Raw genomic sequence first — 17,576 nt, forward strand, 5'->3', positions numbered from 1 at the left:
GTATTCGGCTCCTTGAACCTTATTGATGTGCGATATCTGGACACGTGCCATCGCATGAGGTACCAGGTTCAACGTTGACTTTGAACAAATTTACATTCAAGATTATCTTTCTTTTAGACCTAAGACTTCATTCCAAATTAGAAACAAAGTGCATGGTTGTCCATACAGTTCCTTGAACTGAAGTGATGTTTTTAGACAACTACTCCCTCCGTCCTATAATATAAGGGATTTTAAGTTTTTGCTTGCGCTGTTTGACCACTCGTCTTATTTAAAAGATTTGTGCAAATATAAAAAATGAAAAATTGTGCTTAAAGTACTTTGGATAATAAAGTATGTCAAAAAAATAATAAATCTAAAATTTTTTTGAATAAGACGAGTGGTCAAACAGTACAAGCAAAAACTCAAAATCTCAAATATTATAGGACGGAGGGAGTAGCATGTATGACAATATCTGCTGGGATAAGCAAGATGGGAAATGTTTTGAGGAATAGGAAGCTGATGAGCTTTAACGTCGTTGGCCAATTTCCCAGCTGTCCTATTGATTTCTCTTGATATCCATTTAACCTACATGAAATTTTTTGGGATGCCTGATTGAATTTGACTCCATAGAGGCCTCAGACTCCAATCGCTCAACATCAAAGTTTCTCTTCTTAACAGTATTGCAATCATCGCATTATATGGAAGAAATGTAGTACCTAAAACGTTGAGGAATTTGGCCACCTCCATTGTGTCACGGCGTGTGACATCTTGGCCCAGAGCTTAATAGGATTAATAGAATATTCATATCAACAAGTTACAATTTCTTTTTTGGAAGCCGATCTCGAAAGAACTCTGAGATTAAGCGTGCTTGGTCTGCAGCAATTTCGGGATGGGTGACCGACCAGAAAATTCTTCTCGGGTGCGAAGCGTGCTTGGTCTGCAGCAATTTCGGGATGGGTGACCGACCAGAAAATTCTTCTCGGGTGCGTGCAGCAATTTCGGGATGGGTGACCGACCAGAAAATTCTTCTCGGGTGCGAAGCGTGCTTGGTCTGCAGCAATTTCGGGATGGGTGACCGACCAGAAAATTCTTCTCGGGTGCGCACGACCTAGTAGTAGTAGAGGCTGTTGGTCTATGGTTAGAGAAAGTAGTAGTAGAGGCTGTTGGTCTGTGGTTAGAGAAAGGATTGAACGATGTATTATTACGAACAACTCAAATCTAATTCAATCTCTTCGCTGTTCTATCTCTGTTCTTCCTTCTTTCTCAAGCCTAGATCCATTTCTTCTCTCTTCTCTCTGTTCTCCTTTCTCAAGCCTAGATCCATTTCTTCTCTCTTCGCTAGCGCGAATTAGTCGTGGTACATTTGGTATCAGAGCTTCATCCTGGAGAGGCCACGCTACACATCACGGCTGCAGTTGAAAGTGGAGGTGATGGAGAAGCAGAGTATCGACTTCGGCAAGGTTTTGGAAGAGATCCAGGAGTCACTGGTGGTGCTGAATCTCAAGCAAGGTGAAACCCAAGCTGCGGTGGCAAAGTTGGATCAAGGCATGACGAATTGGTGACCTCAAGTGGAGACTGCAGTGTAGGAGCTGCGCGAGGAAGTGTTCGATCTGCGTCAACAAATGGAGCTCATGAACAAGGCTTCAAGTTCGTCTGCGGCGAATCCTTCCCCAACTCGAGTTCCGTTGATGGACGAGGAGAGGAAGGCTCCGCTACTCCCTACGCCGCCTACGCCACATGTGGCTGTGCTAGGAGGAGGGGACAAATGGCCTCATGGCCGCTGCGATGCAACAGATCACCGGGGAAGGGTTTCGGGGATGGTTACCACCCTGATCCCGACTCCGGTCAAGAGTATGATTTCCCTACCAATCCTCTAATAATTTCGAGCAATCTGAATTTGGGTGTGGAGAAATTGGTGAGGAATTTGGTGGCCGTCAGTATAATCATAGGGTTCCCAAGCAGGATTTTTCTAAGTTTGATGGAACTGATCCTTTAGGTTCGAAGATGAGAAGTGAGCACTATTTTGATGTGAACAACACTTTTCCTGGATTATGGGTTAGGATAGCAACCATCTATTTTTCGGACAGGGCAGCATCGTGGTTAAGATCATCAAAGGCTCATGTTAGGTTTCCGGTTTGGGAAAATTTTTGAGTGGCGTTGTCCAACAAATTTGATAGAGATCAACAACAGACTCTTATTAGGCAAATGGATAACATTAAACAAATGGGTTCAGTTTGGGAGTACTATAAAAAATTTGATGAGTTAATGAATTAACTCTTAGCCTATGATCTAGTTTTGAATATGAGACACCTGACACATCGTTTTACTGCGGGATTGCGTTGGAAGATCAGGAATGCATTTCTTCTGCATCGGCTAAAGGATTTGGAGACAGCATTGGCAATTGCTTCTTTGCAAGAGGAGGTTATTTTGGAATCCTCTGCAGTGTCAGTTTCAAATCCGAAGAAGATTGACAATGGGTTGCAGATTCGACCAAATCTTGCTTACAAGGGTGCTTTACCTTTGCCCTTACCACCAAATCGTGGGGTGACTACTGGCAGTGTGTCTCGAATGGAAGATCGCAAGACTCTTGACAACGGTAAGTTGGTGAACGGTACTGATAAGATTTCTGCGCTAAAGGCTCAACGCAGAGCTCATGGTTTATGTTATATTTGTGCTGAGAAATGGTCTCCTACTCACAAATATGCTAATACTGTTCAGTTGCATGCTGTTCAGGAATTACTTACCACCCTGGGTTCTGAAATTTTGTATGATCAGGAATTTACTGAAGAATGTGAAGGATCTGACAGTCAGGGCTTAATGGCTATTTCAGTTCAGTCAATGCATGGGTCTGAAACTATGGGCTGTATGCGTCTGTTAGGATTTATTCAAGGTAGAGAGGTGCTGATCCTTGTTGATTCTGGCAGTACAGCTGGTTTCCTTAGCTCTCAGGTTGCTCAGACTATCTCAATGCGTCACGCAATTTTGCTGGACCTCATGTTCCACATAGACCAAAAACTATGTTAGCTACATGTTCCAAAGTGCAAATTGCTTATAGTGGGTCCTACCAATGTTACACCTTTTCACTTTTTTCCTGGACCCCCTCTCTCCCTTTCCCCACCGAAGAATATCGGGCGATGAGGCGAGGGTGCCGGGCAGAGCGGCAGCCCGAGCGGCGACGGCGCCGCCCGAAGTGGCAACGGAGGCGGGCGGAACGGTGGCCCAAGAGGGGACGGAGGCGGGGGGAGCGGCGATGGAGCCGCGCGGAGACGGCGACGGCGTCGGAGTAAGCGGAGACAGAGCAGCGGCGACGGCGCTGGGTGGAGCAGTGGCGGCCCGAGCGGTGATGGAGCCAGGCGGAGCAGCGGCGAGGGCGCCAAGTGGAGTGGTAGCGGGGCGACGAGATCTAGCCTGGGCTCGCCAGATGGATCTTCTTCACTTCAGCTCGCCGGCGCCAAATCCCTATCCCCTCTCCTCACCGACGCCTGCTGTTCTGCGCAACGACGACGGGCAGCGGCCCTCCTCTCCTGGTTGTTGCCTCACACGGGAGTAGACGAATCCCTAGCGATTCCCTGACAAATCTGACAAAGAACGAGTGTCCCATTTAGGCTCAGCGTTCTTCAGTTGGTCACGGTAGCGTCCGACGTGGAGGGGAATGTTGGCTAGGGCTGGGTGAGGCTGAATGCCAGCTATGCGCATTGTGAACGCCCTTCGCATCAAAAACTCAGGCGAAGGTGGCAAATGGCACTGTTCTGACATGTATTGCAGCAATGCCAAACTGTGAATGGATGACTCAAGGATGGGTTTCTGTACCAATTTTAAAGTCTTGAATCTGGGCAGTTATGACATGATTTTGGGTATGGATTGGTTAATACATCTTGCTGAGTAATTATTTGATAAAAATACTCCTGGAACTGTAATAGATATAAGCGTTATGTATCAAACTGCTGAGTAATTATTCTCATTTCTCGAGCAGATACAGTAGAAGAAACATTGTTGTGAAACCAAAAGCAAAAGGGTATCAAATCCTATGATTTTGCAAAAACAAAAAAAATCAAATTCAAATTAGTCTCATAATCATTATACGGACATCCAAAGTCGTGCCATGCACGACCATGTGGCTAGTGAATCATGAAAACAGAACCGGACACGATCTCATTCAAAACAGAGTATTACTTGTTGCGCAGGAAGCGATGAAATCATAGGAATTCTATACTCAAAAAGCCCAGCCCTATTATCTGATCTGCCTTTCAATTGGACCAACATTTCATTATATATAGCGAGCAATTTATGGCCGTGTGCACCAAGGTGTAGTCTATTTGCCAAAGGTGTAAAACAATTTTCTATTAAAATAACGTGGCTATATATGCCTCAACCATCACACTTTCTTTTTGTCTCGAACGCACCATCACATTTTTGTCTCTTTATCCTATAAACTAGGGAGGTCATCTTTAATTTTGACCCGTTTAATTCCACTTCCCTTTCATTTGCGCTTTATGGCTTTATGCGAAGGAGCTAAAGCCAAATGTGTTAAATACATTTTTCTATTGCTTACATCAAAAGTGGTTATATATGCTTCAACCGTCTTCTGTACATTGACTTTTTCTTACATTCGTAGATAAAATAATTTAATATATATATATATATATATATATATATATATATATATATATATATATATATATATATATATATGTTGTCATCTACTACTCATATATATGCCAGAGGTTCAATAAATGCTTAATTATCATAAAATTCAAATGTATTTATGGCCAACATTACTCTGATCTAGGAAAGGGAGCAATCACGGACTGAAATAACCCACATAAATAAGAAGACAAAAAACTTTAGTACTACCTCCATTTCACAATGTAAGTCATTCTAGCATTTATCACATTCATATTGATGCTAATGAATTTAGACATAGATATCTATGTCTAAATTCATTAGCATCAATATGAATGTGAGAAATGCTAGAATGACTTACATTGTGAAACGGAGGAAGTATTTGGTAGTAAAACGTTGCCACTGCACTACACATGTCCACTTTTTGCAAGTGTTAGATTGTCAGTGAAATTCCGTGTACATAATTTTACATGTATTACAAAGCTCAAGTGAGGTAGATAAACAATATTCCAAACACGGATTATCAATAGCTTTTCCATAGCTACAATCCAATCCTTGTAAACAATTACTATTTGCAGCGCAGTGGCAACGGTTTAGCAAATAAAATAAACCAGCCCTATAGTTGTTTGCACCTCTACATAAATCATTTCAAGTTGAAGTAGTTCCAAAAGATAATGGCCAGGAGACAGATCATATACAAACTGCAAGATTAATACACACAAAGATGTATAGAAATGCCACTACATTCACAAAACAAGGCATTTTATTTTTATCTCACAACTTCCCGTTCCCTTTGTTACAAGTCAGAAGAAAGAGTGAATACCAAACAAAAAAAAAGCAGACAAGCTCTATGGATTACATGCATGGAAAGACAGCTGAAGAGCATCAGCAACAAGAAGCTATTGACAAAAACTAGGCCACTTTACACTAAAATTGGCAAGCATAAAACAGCATCAATCACTACCCGTATCAAAATTATCATACACTAAAATTGCCAATTCGGCCAGTATGATTTAATTTAGCCATCATATACCTCGTGTCAATCAATCAAGCCACAAACAAAACAACCACCATCTGAAAATTCCAGTCTAGTTGTTGATGGAACCTTGATGCTTTCAGCCAACACCCCAAAGACATGGTAATATGACAATGAGGCGCCAAGCTTGTAATAATAACTACTAGTGGTATAGGATCAATTTGCAATCTACAGATATAGTAGTAATAATTTAGTGTGCAACTAATGAAGATGGGGGACAAGCTGTCACCTGGAATTCCAATAGCAGTGAGCTATGGCGGCAAGAGGAACCTTGTTCCCATGGAAATGTGCATGCACAAGGCGAAGCATATGGTGAAGATGGCCATGGACTTGGAGGTGATGTGCTTGATGGCGAGGAACCCCTCGTTGCGGGCGGTGGCAATGCTCTTCCTGGCTCCATCGGAGACCCGCTGCGCCAGGAAATCGAGCAAGGAGCGGACGGTCTCGGCGGTGACTCTGCCAGTGATATCCAGCACAAACCTGCGGTTGCTGGGCACGGCAAGAGTGCTGGACACCGTGTCCATGACGCATCCATGAGGACTCTGCGCCTCACTGACCACCACAATTGGAGTTGGAGGTGGAGCAACCGCAACCTGCCTCCTTGTCCTCACCAAGGTCTCCACGGCGCCATTGCAGACGGAGACGAGCAGGTCCTTGAGCTTGGCCTCGTGCTTGGGGTCGGTGAATGCCGCGAGCAGCTGGTGAGAGGTACGCGGCACGGAGGCGGTCCGGTCGAGGTAGGCCGCGACGGCGGTGCTAACGAAGACCCGGACAAGGTCGGCCGCGGCGTCCTTGCCCCTGTCGCTGCAGAGCCAATCCGGGAGCGGGTGGGCGCTGGGGGGCCGAGGGGCGGCGGCGGCGTGGTAGGACAAGACGAGGTTCCTGGCGAAGCTGCCGACGACGGCGGAGGCGAAGCCGGTGCCGGCGGGGGAGAGCAGGCGGTCCAAGATCCGATCGGTGAGGCCGATTTGTGCGGGTGTGGTCGTGGTCGAGGTGGAGGTGGAGTCGGAGAGGGCGCGGAGGAGGCCGGAGGCGAGGGAGTGGGAAAGGGAGGAGGCAGCGGAGGAGATGGGGTCGGAGGCGGCGAGCTTGGAGAGCTGGAGGAGGGTTCGGGGGACGTGATCGGAATCAGAGCGGAGGAAATCGGCGAGGTCGGAACCGACCTGGGAGACGGCGTCGGCGAGGGAGAGGACGGCAGCAACGCGGCGGCGATGGTGGCGGTAGAGGCGGTAGAGGCCGTAGCCGCCGGCAGCGGCGGCAGCGGCGGCAAGGAGGAGGCGGTGGCGGCGGGAGGCGAGGGCCGCGTCCATCGGTATCGGTGGGGTTATCTGTCGCGACGCGCCATTGCTGCTAGCTAGCAAAGCAAAGGGGAGAGGAAAGGGAAGGAAAAGAAGGGTGGAAAAGTCCAAGTCCAACCCCATCAGACTCCTCACAGTCGTGCTCGGCACCAACACAGCACGCACGGCACCCCTTCTGACACACACACACACACACACTGACACACCCCACAGCCTTGCTCCTAGTCCTACCAATATTGCTACACTCACCCCCGCCCGCCCGCTCTCACAAAAAATTAAACCTAATACATCATTAATACACTAAATTATTCACTACTTAGGTTTAGGTTTCATTTCTCATATATTTCTAAAAATCCATTCTAAATATTGTAAACATACCACCACTTCTAGCCATTAATGGAATAGCACCATTAAAGTTAAACACAAATGCTACTCTAATGGGTGAAGTTGTCTTGCCTTCAAACATGGGTCCCGCATCAATGTAGCCATTCTCCTGAAGCCTAGCCTGTAACATAATTTTAATGTATAATTCATTATCACACGCTCATGGAGTATTACATCAATAATTCATTGTCAGGGTTACGGGTTAGGTATACCATTTACTCTTCAATATACGTCACTATTGGTATGGCATACCTGCGCGTATACGGATACTCTCTGCATACACTAAGGAAATCCTTCACGGAGTTTACAGAGGGAAAGAATCCTACTCAGACAAGACTGGGTTGTCAATGTATCATGTAGGGTCCGATGTCTCCGAGTTCTACTCAGAAACCGCCCGACCTGCGATATAAAAGGGACCCCCTAGGAGGACCTAAGGGATCGAATCTCAGAGCCAACACAACCCCCACAGCCTGCGAAGTCGAAGCCTACAGGAGCCAAATCGCCGGAGATCTAGTCGAACCAACTCGATTACGATCTCGCCGGATCCATCGAGTTCCATCGTTCCCTTTGTAACCTGTGATTCACATCATATAATCCCATACCAACTAGATTAGGGCTATTACCTATCAAGGGGCCTGAACCAGTATAATCTTCGTCTTCTGTTTGTTTGATGTCGTATTACGTAGATCCTTATACCAACGTACCCCAATACTCTCTATATCCGGTCTACGGGTATCACCCGTCGACAGTGGCGCGCCAGGTAGCGGGATTTGGGGCTCAAGGTTCTACTACTATGTCATCCAGCTTTGTCGACAACAGCGTCAACACCAACCTCCACCAGGGATTTCCTGCTTCAACAATGCTGGTGTGGACTCAAGTCGGCGAAATCGTCTTCCCGGTTTACACCACGATGCCGATCTCAGCCGGCCCATCAATGACCGGAAATGAGAACGCAGTGGCTACAACCCAGGACGACTCCATGTCGAAGGATCCTCCCGCCGAAGCGGAGAACGGAACATCGACGACATCCGAGCTCGAGAAGGATTCTAATGCGGCCAAACCTTGTCATTCAGATAAGAGCCACGAGCCGACGAGAATAACTTCCGAAGCGACAAGGTCCTGGTGTCCCATCCACAAAACCAGGAAACACACTTTGCAAGCCTGCTGGGTTTTTCTCAACGCCCGCGCCGAAATTCGTGCCTGCAAATAGCGTGGAATTCAGCATATTTCTCCAACCCGTGATGTCTATTGTCCTATTCACAAGACAAAGAATCACGACCTCTCAAGCTGCAAGGTCTTTCTCAGCGCCACGAAGACGTCATCTCCTAAGGGCCCGCAGTCAGGCATATCCCTTAGAGATGAAGACAAGTAACAAGGAACGACGCTGGTTTCAGATCGATTCGTTGGTGTAATCGACATCAGTTCACCCGAACCATCAGTCCTGCATCTACTCGAGGACTATGGCTCATCGCCAGCGAGTACGCCGCGTGAGGTGTTAGCTATCGACAGGACCAGCATGTCAGCACACGCTAATGCGGAAGCACAAAATCAAGTGGCTACACCGGCCTAGCACATCAGGACCATCAACGCAATACTGAGGGAGACCCCTTACGATCCCGTTCTAAACGATGATCTGGCACAGTGGACAGAACGGCTACAGGAATCAGTAACCAATCTCAGCAACACGTTCGAAGAAGCCGCTGGTGTAGCGCATCCGGAACAACCACCAACTGGCGGTGCCAATGGCGAAAATCCCGAATAGCGGTAGTCACCCCATCGAGCTACCCCTCCACCTCGCGGCACCGGCGATCTCTGCGACCACCTCAATAGCCGCCGAGAGGCACGACGCACACGAGTCAACGGGGATCGCTCCCGGCATCGCGTCTCTTCACGACATCGTGATAATGAAAGACGGGACGGCCGCTCGAGCGAAGACCGAGACCGTGTTAATCGCCACGATCGCCACGATCACGATGATCGCGAGAGGTGCACGCAGGGTGACACTGGTCGAGGACACCGCCACAATGACGAGGACGACAGAGATCGGCGCCGGGATAACAACGGAGGACGACGACAAGATTCTCGAGAACCTAGCCGACGTCCTCGTAATCCTACACCGGAACCAAGCGATCCATCGTCATCGTCGTCTTCTTCTTTATCCTCATCATCAGACAGACATCCACGAAGGACACATGATCGCCGACAACCCACCGCCCCCAGCGCTAGGTGTAGAGCTTTCAGTCGTTCCCTACGTGATGTCCGATGGCCTGAGAGATTCCGACCCGGAGCAATAGAGAAGTATGATGGGAGCACCGACCTAGAAGAGTTCCTTCAAGTCTACTCCACAGTACTCTACGCTGCCGGAGCAGACGACAACGCATTGGCGAATTATTTGCCAACCGCGTTAAAAGACTCTGCACGTTCATGGCTGATGCATCTCCCACCCTACTCGATCTCTTCGTGGGCAGACCTGTGGTAGCAGTTCGTTGCCAACTTCCAAGGAACTTACAAGCGCCACGCGATCGAAGACGACCTACATGCGTTGACACAGAACTCGGGTGAATCCTTGAGGGAATATGTTCGGCATTTCAACGAGTGCAGAAATACAATCCCCGAAATCACCGACGCTTCTGTAATTCGCGCCTTCAAGTCCGGTGTCAGCGATCGCTATACTACCCAGGAGTTGGCGACAAGACGCATCACAACTACTTGGAGATTATTCGAGATTGTTGACCGATGCGCCCATGTAGATGATGCCCTAAGACGTAAGAATGATAAGCCGAAGACCGGGGGAGAGAAGAAACCAGCCACGGACGCACCTGAGTCAAGCAAGAAGAAAAACCGCAAAAGTGGGAAAAGGAAAGCTCAAGCGGAAGTTCTCGCAGCAGAATACGTGAACCCTCCCAAGCGCCCAGACCCACAAGGTAGCGACGCAAAGAAAGCATGGTGCCCCATACACAAGACGGACAGACATTCTTTGGAAGATTGCCTTGTTTTCAAAAAGTCGCTCGAGAAGCACATGGCATTTGAAAAAAGCAAGCGAGTACGTATGGTCGAGAAGGATGCGGAGGCGGCTCCTCAGGAATCGGACTCAGCATATCCAGACTCTGACCTCCACGTTTCACACATTTTCAGAGGTTCCACAGCATACTCCTCAAAGCGAGAATACAAGAAAGTGGAACGTGAAGTCTGTTTGACATGGCAGGGGGCTGCACTCAAGATGAAGTGGTCTGAACAGAAGATAGAATTTTTGGAAGAAGACCATCCCAAGACAGCCGTCATCCCAAGACGATATCCGATCGTGGTCGAACCCACTATTCGGAACATCAAGGTCGCACGGGTTCTCATCGACGGTGGCAGCTCAATCAACCTTCTCTTCGCCAGTGCTTTGGACGCGATGGGAATTCCACGAAGTGAGTTGACACCCACCGATCAACCCTTCCATGGAATTACTCCCCAGTCCTCGTCCAAACCATTGGGCAAAATTACGTCGCCTGTGACTTTCGGCCAAGCAAACAACTTCCGAACGGAGCAAATCACCTTTGATGTCGTTGAATTCGATACAGCATATAACGCCATCATCGGGAGAACTGCACTTGCGAAGTTCATGGTCGCATCTCACTACGCGTATCAAGTGCTCTCAAGATGCCGAGACCAAAGGGAACAATCACTATTCAAGGGAACGCAAAACTGGCGTTACAATGCGACAAGCGGAGCCTCGACATGGTCGAGCAAACACCCAGCCCACCCGCCACAACCGCGCCATCCAAGAAAGTGAGCAAGACAAACAAGACACCGAAACCGGACGGCGCGATCAAGATCGTTCCACTCTCTAGTGCCAACCCCGACAAGACCGTCAAGATCGGGGCATCACTAAGCGAGAAATAGGAACTCGCGCTCATCACCTTCTGTCACGTCCTGATAAATTCATCCCGAAATTAAAAATCATTCGCTAAAAGGAATAATAGAATTAATTAAAATTCGGAAAGAAATTGGCAAACACTAAAATACGTACAAGAAAAATTCAAATGTGGCCTGGAGAATTTTTGTTAAATTCTCTTTGGTCTAAAAGGAGCCCTCAAATTTTACTTGAATTTTCAGAGCACCGGAAATATTTATTAAGCAACAAAAACAATTATCAGAGTCTATTAAAAAGAAAAACCTAAAAATAACCCTCTCTTTCCCTTTGGGCCAAGTTTGGCCCAAAGTCCTCTCTCTCTCTCTCGGCCCGCGGCCGAAGTCCCTCTCCCCTCCCTCTTTTTCTCTCCCTCTCCCTTCCCCTCCCCTCTCTCTCTCGGGCCGTTCCTCCCTCCCCTCCCGGCCTGCCCGGCCCAGGCCGCCCTGCCCCCTCCCGCCTGGGCCGCGTCCCGGCCCAAGCCGCGCCACCCAGCCACCCCCCTGCCCGAGCCAGCCGCGTGCGCACGCGCGCCGCGCGTGCCCTGACCGCGCGCCCGACCGCGTGGGGCCCACGCGCCAGGCCGGTCGTCTCCTTCCTCCCGCCCGGCCTCCTCTCTCCCTCTCCCGTGAACCCTAGCTTCGTTCCTCCCTCGAATCCGCGCGATTTAAGCGTTGGATTCCAAAATTAATTGGGGGGAATTAATCCCCTTTCCCTCCTCTCTCTTTCCCCCTTAATTCCCCCTTGAATGGCGCCCCCAATCGCCGGGAACGGACGCGCCAACTCCGGCCACCTTCCATGGCCGCCGGCCGCCATTCCCGTCGCCGTTCCGCCCTCTCCCATGCCCGGCTTGCTTCCCTCCGCTATAAAATGGGATCCTCATCCTCCGTTCTATCGTTTTAACCCCATCCCGAGCCTCCCCGTGGTCCCTAGCCATCTCCCCGCCGTCCTCCTCTCTCTCCCGTGCCGCCGGCCGTCTCCAGCCGCCTCTCCCTCCTCGCCGGAGCGCCGTCCGGTCGCGCCATCGCCTCCTCCAGCATCGTAGCCGCCTCCTCTCCCACGGCCTACCCTCCGTTTCGCGCGGTGACCGCCGGAGGCGCGTTCCCGCCGTCGCCCTTCTCTTTCCTCCGCGCCGGCCGCCTCCAGCCGCCTCTCCCTCCTCGCCCGAGCGCCGCCCGGCCGTGCCGTCACCTTCCCCGGCGTCGCAGCCGCCTCCTCTTCGCCGGCGCTGCCTCCGATTCGTGGGGAAATCGCCGGAGACGCGTCCCCGCCGGCAACCAGTGGCATTGGGGCCACTGTACTCCCTCCAGCCGGCTGCTGTCCCTCGTCAGAGCGTCGGCCGACGTCGCCGTCTCCTTCGTCGACACCGCGGCATCGCCTCCTTCCCCGGCATCACCTCCTCCTCGCCCGAAGCTCGCCAGAGTGGCCTCCTCGTCGGCGTCCAGTACCTCCCGGTCTCCGGTCGGCTCCTGTACGTCGCCGGTACGCCGATCGACGTCGCCATCTCCTCCGTCGACGTCGCAGCGTTGTCCTCACCGCCAGCTGCTCCTCTGTTTCGCCGGAACGCCGTCGCCCGCGCCGGCCTCTCCTTCCTCCTCGTCGACGTCGCCTTCGGCAGCCTCCTCCGCCGTGCCTGTGCGCCGGCCGACGTCGCCATCTTCCCCTCCGGCATCGCAGCGGCAAGGTCGCCCTCGGCCTCGCCTCCCCTTCGATCGAACCCCGCCGGTGTTCGTCGTCATCGTTCCTTCTCGCCGGCTCGTCGTCTCGCGGCGCCGCCTCCGTCGTCGGCATCGCAGCGGCGCGTTCCACGGCATCCTCGCCTCCGTGCAGCCACTGCCGGCTGCCCTCGTCGTCTCCTCGCCAGCCCCGGTCGTCGTCGTCGTCGTCGTCCTCCCGTCGTTCCCGGTCGTCGTGGCGTTCGTCCCTCCGCCAAGCCGATCGCGTTCGCCGCCCGTGGTTCGTCAAGCGAGCTGCTGCAGCCCCGTCGTCGTCTTCGTCCTCGCTTCCGCGTCGTCAAGCCTCGTGCCGGCCGTGTCTCGCCTTCGTTCAAGGATCGCCGCCGAAGTCGTTCCCTCGCCGTCCGCCTCCGCCGCGCCCGTTCGTCGTTGTCGTTCCCACGCCTCGTCGCGTGGTGGTAAGGATCTCTCTCCTCTCGTTGCCCCGTCCTCGTCCTTCCGGTGTCGCCCATGCCCGTTGTGCGGTTGTCGACCCCGGTACCCGTGAACCGGTGTCGGTAGTCGTTCGCTTGTGCGTGTGGTGACCGTGTTAGTGTGCCCGCTCGGTAGTCACGTGGTTTCCACGTGTGCAGCCCGTGTGGTGTCTAGTGGAGTCCGTTTGTTGGCCCCTCGCCTCGGTTGACACACGGGGTCCGCTTCCGTCGACCCGTGGACCGTCTCTGTGTACTCGGTCTACCGTGGTCCTTTAGGTTGACATGTGGGGTCCGCATGTCAACAGCGCAGCCTTCCTGTCTTTTCCAGGCTAGCGCTTCCACATGTTTTATAGTTGCAAAGCTTAATTACAATAATCCGCAAATCTCCATGTAACAGCATTAAACTTCGGATGATCATATCTTGGTCATACGAACTCTGAATCGACCCGTTCAAGTCTCTTAATGTTTGTTATAACCTAAAGAACTGTGTGCTTTCTTTTTATGTGTTGTTATTGCTTCTTTATAGGCTTGTAGCTTTGCTTGTGTGCTTCGCGTAGCTTCTGTCGTTCCGGAGGTTCCCGAAGCGTGGTTCGTGGTCGTCGCCGAAGGTTCGGAAGGCCGTTCTCTCTGAGCAAGGCAAGTCACATCATCCTTGAGCATATTGAATCCCAGTTTATAAAATTATTTTGATTTAAATTAATGCATTATCGCTTTATTTAAATTCCTGCGTTATCACTGTTTTATTTAGCCATGCCTATTTACCTTTGTTATGACCTTATTATTATTGCTATTGTTATTATTACCTTGTTCACCCTAGAATAAACAAAACCCCAACTAGTGGACACTCTATTCATGGTTCCACTAGTATGAATTTAGGTAGATGCTTCGCTGATTAATAGGACAACATTAGGTGGTTTTATAACTTTAGACTTGGGGAATTCTCATATCACTTGGATACTATGGAATGGTTGGCTTATTGTGGAATTGGACATACCCCTCTCTTCCTCTTTCAAAGCCCCTAAAACCTGTTTTTCGGTGGGGTTTGGGTGCATGCTAGTTGTGGGAAGTAGCACCCCGGCCACTATAAGGATTAAGCTCGGGCCTCTGTTGCAAAGCACTACCGTACTTCCACATGTCTAGTGGGTAAGGCTTAGTTTGTGGCTCAGTCTGGTTATAAACAAAAGTACACGGATGGAGATGGACGAAGTCGGGGGTCGATGGACATCTCTAGGACAAATGAAGGCTACACGAGCTGCGGCCCGGTAGTCGAGATGTCGTGGCACAGGGCCGGTGTCCTGCTGCTGGGGGCTCAGTCCTGCCTACCTGTCCCGGGGGTTCCGGCCGTAGGTGGGATTGGGTCGGTACTCTTGTTTATGGCTAGGATGGGTTGGGAACTATGTCACGTCTTCCGTCCGTATACCGTGGTGGTATGTGGCACGTGGTTACACGTGAGGAAGATGTGTCTTGTGGGTAAAGATGTACACCTCTGATCAGAGTATAATCTATTCGAATAGCCGCGCCCTCGGTTATGGGCAAGCCGAGCAATGTACCCAAGTCAGTGTTTTAATTCTTAAAATTTGCTTAACAACTAAAATGTGGAATGGTTGGCCTGGGTTGGCTTGGGACGAGCTGGGACCCAGGGTCGGGTTGCCAGTTCGGTCTGAATCATCGTAGGCCTTGGGTTAAGGCAGGTTCGTGTGGGTTCACGGCCTTGATTAATAATACTGTGTAGCTCTAGGATCGTCTTTATAAAATGGCTTTGGGCAATTAAGTGACTTTTAAATGCTGTTTACTGCAAAACTTAACCCCTATATTATTATCCCCTTGTACCCCCTTGCACTTATTACGCATCTCCGGTGTGGCTTGCTGAGTACTGTGGTTGTACTCATTCTTGCTCTATCTTTCTCCCCCTTCAGTAAGAGAAGCTTTGGAGAAGAAGTCTTAGGTGGAGTCTTGACTTATACCCCAGTTGAGCGCCTGTGAAGATGGAGCCGTAGGCCCGCTAGTCCGCTGCTGTTTATTTTTGATTGTCAGGCCTTAAGTGCCTTTGTAATAATGTAGATATTATCGATATAATAAAGATGTGTCTTTTATATCATGGTTGTATAGTGTACCCCGGCTTTTCCTGGGACGGGGATTAATACACTAGCGTTTGGGAAAATGAAATTTTCCCGGTCGCGACACCTTTCTCCGCGACAATGCTGACGTGTTCGCTTGGCAGCCGTCCGACATGCCGGGGGTCCCTAGGGAGGTGATTGAGCACAAACTCATGGTGCGACCCGATGCCAAACCAGTAAAGCAAAAACTGCAGAGATTTGCTCTAGACCGAAAACAAGCCATACGAGAAGAGCTCGACAAACTTCTCAAAGCTGGCTTTATCAGAGAGGTACTTCATCCAAAGTGGCTAGCCAACCCAGTCATGGTGCGGAAGGCCAACGAGAAATGGAGAATGTGCGTCGATTTCACCGACCTCAACAAGGCGTGTCCCAAGCATCACTTCTCTCTTCCTCGAATAGATCAACTAGTGGACTCAACAGCCGGTTGTGAGCTGTTGAGTTTCCTCGACGCTTACTCTAGCTACCACCAAATCAGCATGGCGAAAGAGGACGAAGAGAAGACAACATTCATAACGCCGTTCGGGGTATTTTGCTATGTTAAGATGCCATTCGGACTGATAACCGCAGGGAATACTTTCCAGCGCACGGTCCAGGGCGCACTTAGTGACCAGCTCGGCAATAATGTCGAGGCATACGTCGACGACATCGTTGTCAAGACCAAAACAAGCGACTCATTGATTGACGATCTACGGGAAACGTTCGACAACCTCAGACGATATCGCCTCATGCTCAATCCAGAAAAGTGCACGTTCGGAGTACCATCGGGCAAACTGCTCGGTTTCCTCGTCTCTGGCAGAGGAATAGAAGCAAATCCCGAGAAGATCAAGGCAATCGAGAACATGAAGTCACCCACAAGACTAAAGGAAGTACAAAAGCTAACCGGATGCATGGCAGCACTAAGCAGGTTCGTCGCTAGGATGGGAGAATGAGGAGAACCCTTCTTCGCTTTATTGAAGAAGCAAGACAAATTTGTATGGACACAGGAAGCCGAAGAGGCATTCGTTGCACTCAAGCGCTACCTATCAAACCCCCCTATTCTTGTTGCTCCCCAACCTAATGAAGAATTACTCCTCTATATTGCCGCCATGCCATATTCCGTTAGCACCATCATTGTTGTCGAGAGAGAGAAAGTACAACAACCAGTCTACTACGTCAGCGAAGCTCTCCATGACGCAAAGACAAGATATCCACAGATCCAAAAGCTGCTTTACGCGGTAATCATGACATCAAAAAAACTACGCCACTACTTTCAAGCCCACAGAGTCACAGCTGTCTCCTCCTTCCCTCTTGGTAAAGTTGTGAGAAACAAAGACGTTGTCGGTCGCATTGTGAAATGGGTAGTCGAGCTAAGCCAGTTTGATGTCCACTTTGTGCCACGAATAGCCATCAAGTCCCAGGTACTCGCCGACTTCGTAGCTGATTGGACAATGCCTGATAATAAATCAGATAACCAAATCGACAACGAAACGTGGATAATGGCGTTCGATGGTGCGCTCAACAGCCAAGGAGCAGGGGCAGGATTCATCTTGACATCCCCTTCCGGAGATCAATTCAAGCACGCAATCCACCTCAACTTCAGGGCAACCAATAACACAGCCGAATACGAAGGACTACTCGGCGGGATAAGAGCTGCAGCCGCACTTGGGGTCAAGCGGCTGATCGTGAAAGGGGACTCCGAGCTAGTCACGAACCAGGTGCACAAATATTATAAATGCTCTAACCACAAGTTATCTAAGTATCTCGCAAAAGTCAGGAAGCTGGAGAAAAGGTTCGATGGGATCGAGGTCCGACACGTATACTGCAAGGACAACATCGAGCCAGATGACCTAGCACGACGTGCGTCCAGATGAGAACCGCTTGAGCCCGGTACTTTTCTGGACATCCTGACAAAGCCATCAGTGAAAGAGGTTAGCGGCGAAGTTAGCCCAGCCGCCCCCGACATTAGCTCGGAGGCCACAGAGGCAGAACATGCCGTTGCCGATATCGAGACCACAGATGACTGGCGCACCCCACTGATCAAATTCATCAACAGCGAAGAGTTGCCCGAGGACGACGCAGAGGCCGAGAAAATAACCCGTAATGCAAAAATCTACTG

General features: G+C 50.1%; 1 protein-coding gene and 2 pseudogenes across 1 annotated transcript; 2 read left to right on the forward strand and 1 right to left on the reverse strand.

The window, feature by feature from the left end:
* The first annotated feature begins 1,046 nt into the window (after window positions 1–1,046).
* Window positions 1,047–3,003, forward strand: LOC136353687 (uncharacterized; annotated as a pseudogene).
* Window positions 3,004–5,343: 2,340 nt separating this feature from the next.
* On the reverse strand, window positions 5,344–7,035 carry LOC4347945 (protein PHLOEM PROTEIN 2-LIKE A10). Its single transcript, XM_015757358.3, has one exon. The coding sequence runs from the start codon at window positions 6,946–6,948 to the stop codon at window positions 5,890–5,892; it is 1,059 nt and encodes a 352-aa protein (XP_015612844.2). The 5' UTR covers window positions 6,949–7,035; the 3' UTR covers window positions 5,344–5,889.
* Window positions 7,036–9,062: 2,027 nt separating this feature from the next.
* On the forward strand, window positions 9,063–14,081 carry LOC107279030 (endochitinase A-like; annotated as a pseudogene).
* The last annotated feature ends 3,495 nt before the right edge of the window (window positions 14,082–17,576 follow it).

The sequence above is a fragment of the Oryza sativa genome, chromosome 10 (genome assembly GCF_034140825.1).
Source record: "Oryza sativa Japonica Group chromosome 10, ASM3414082v1".
Lineage (NCBI taxonomy): Eukaryota > Viridiplantae > Streptophyta > Magnoliopsida > Poales > Poaceae > Oryza > Oryza sativa.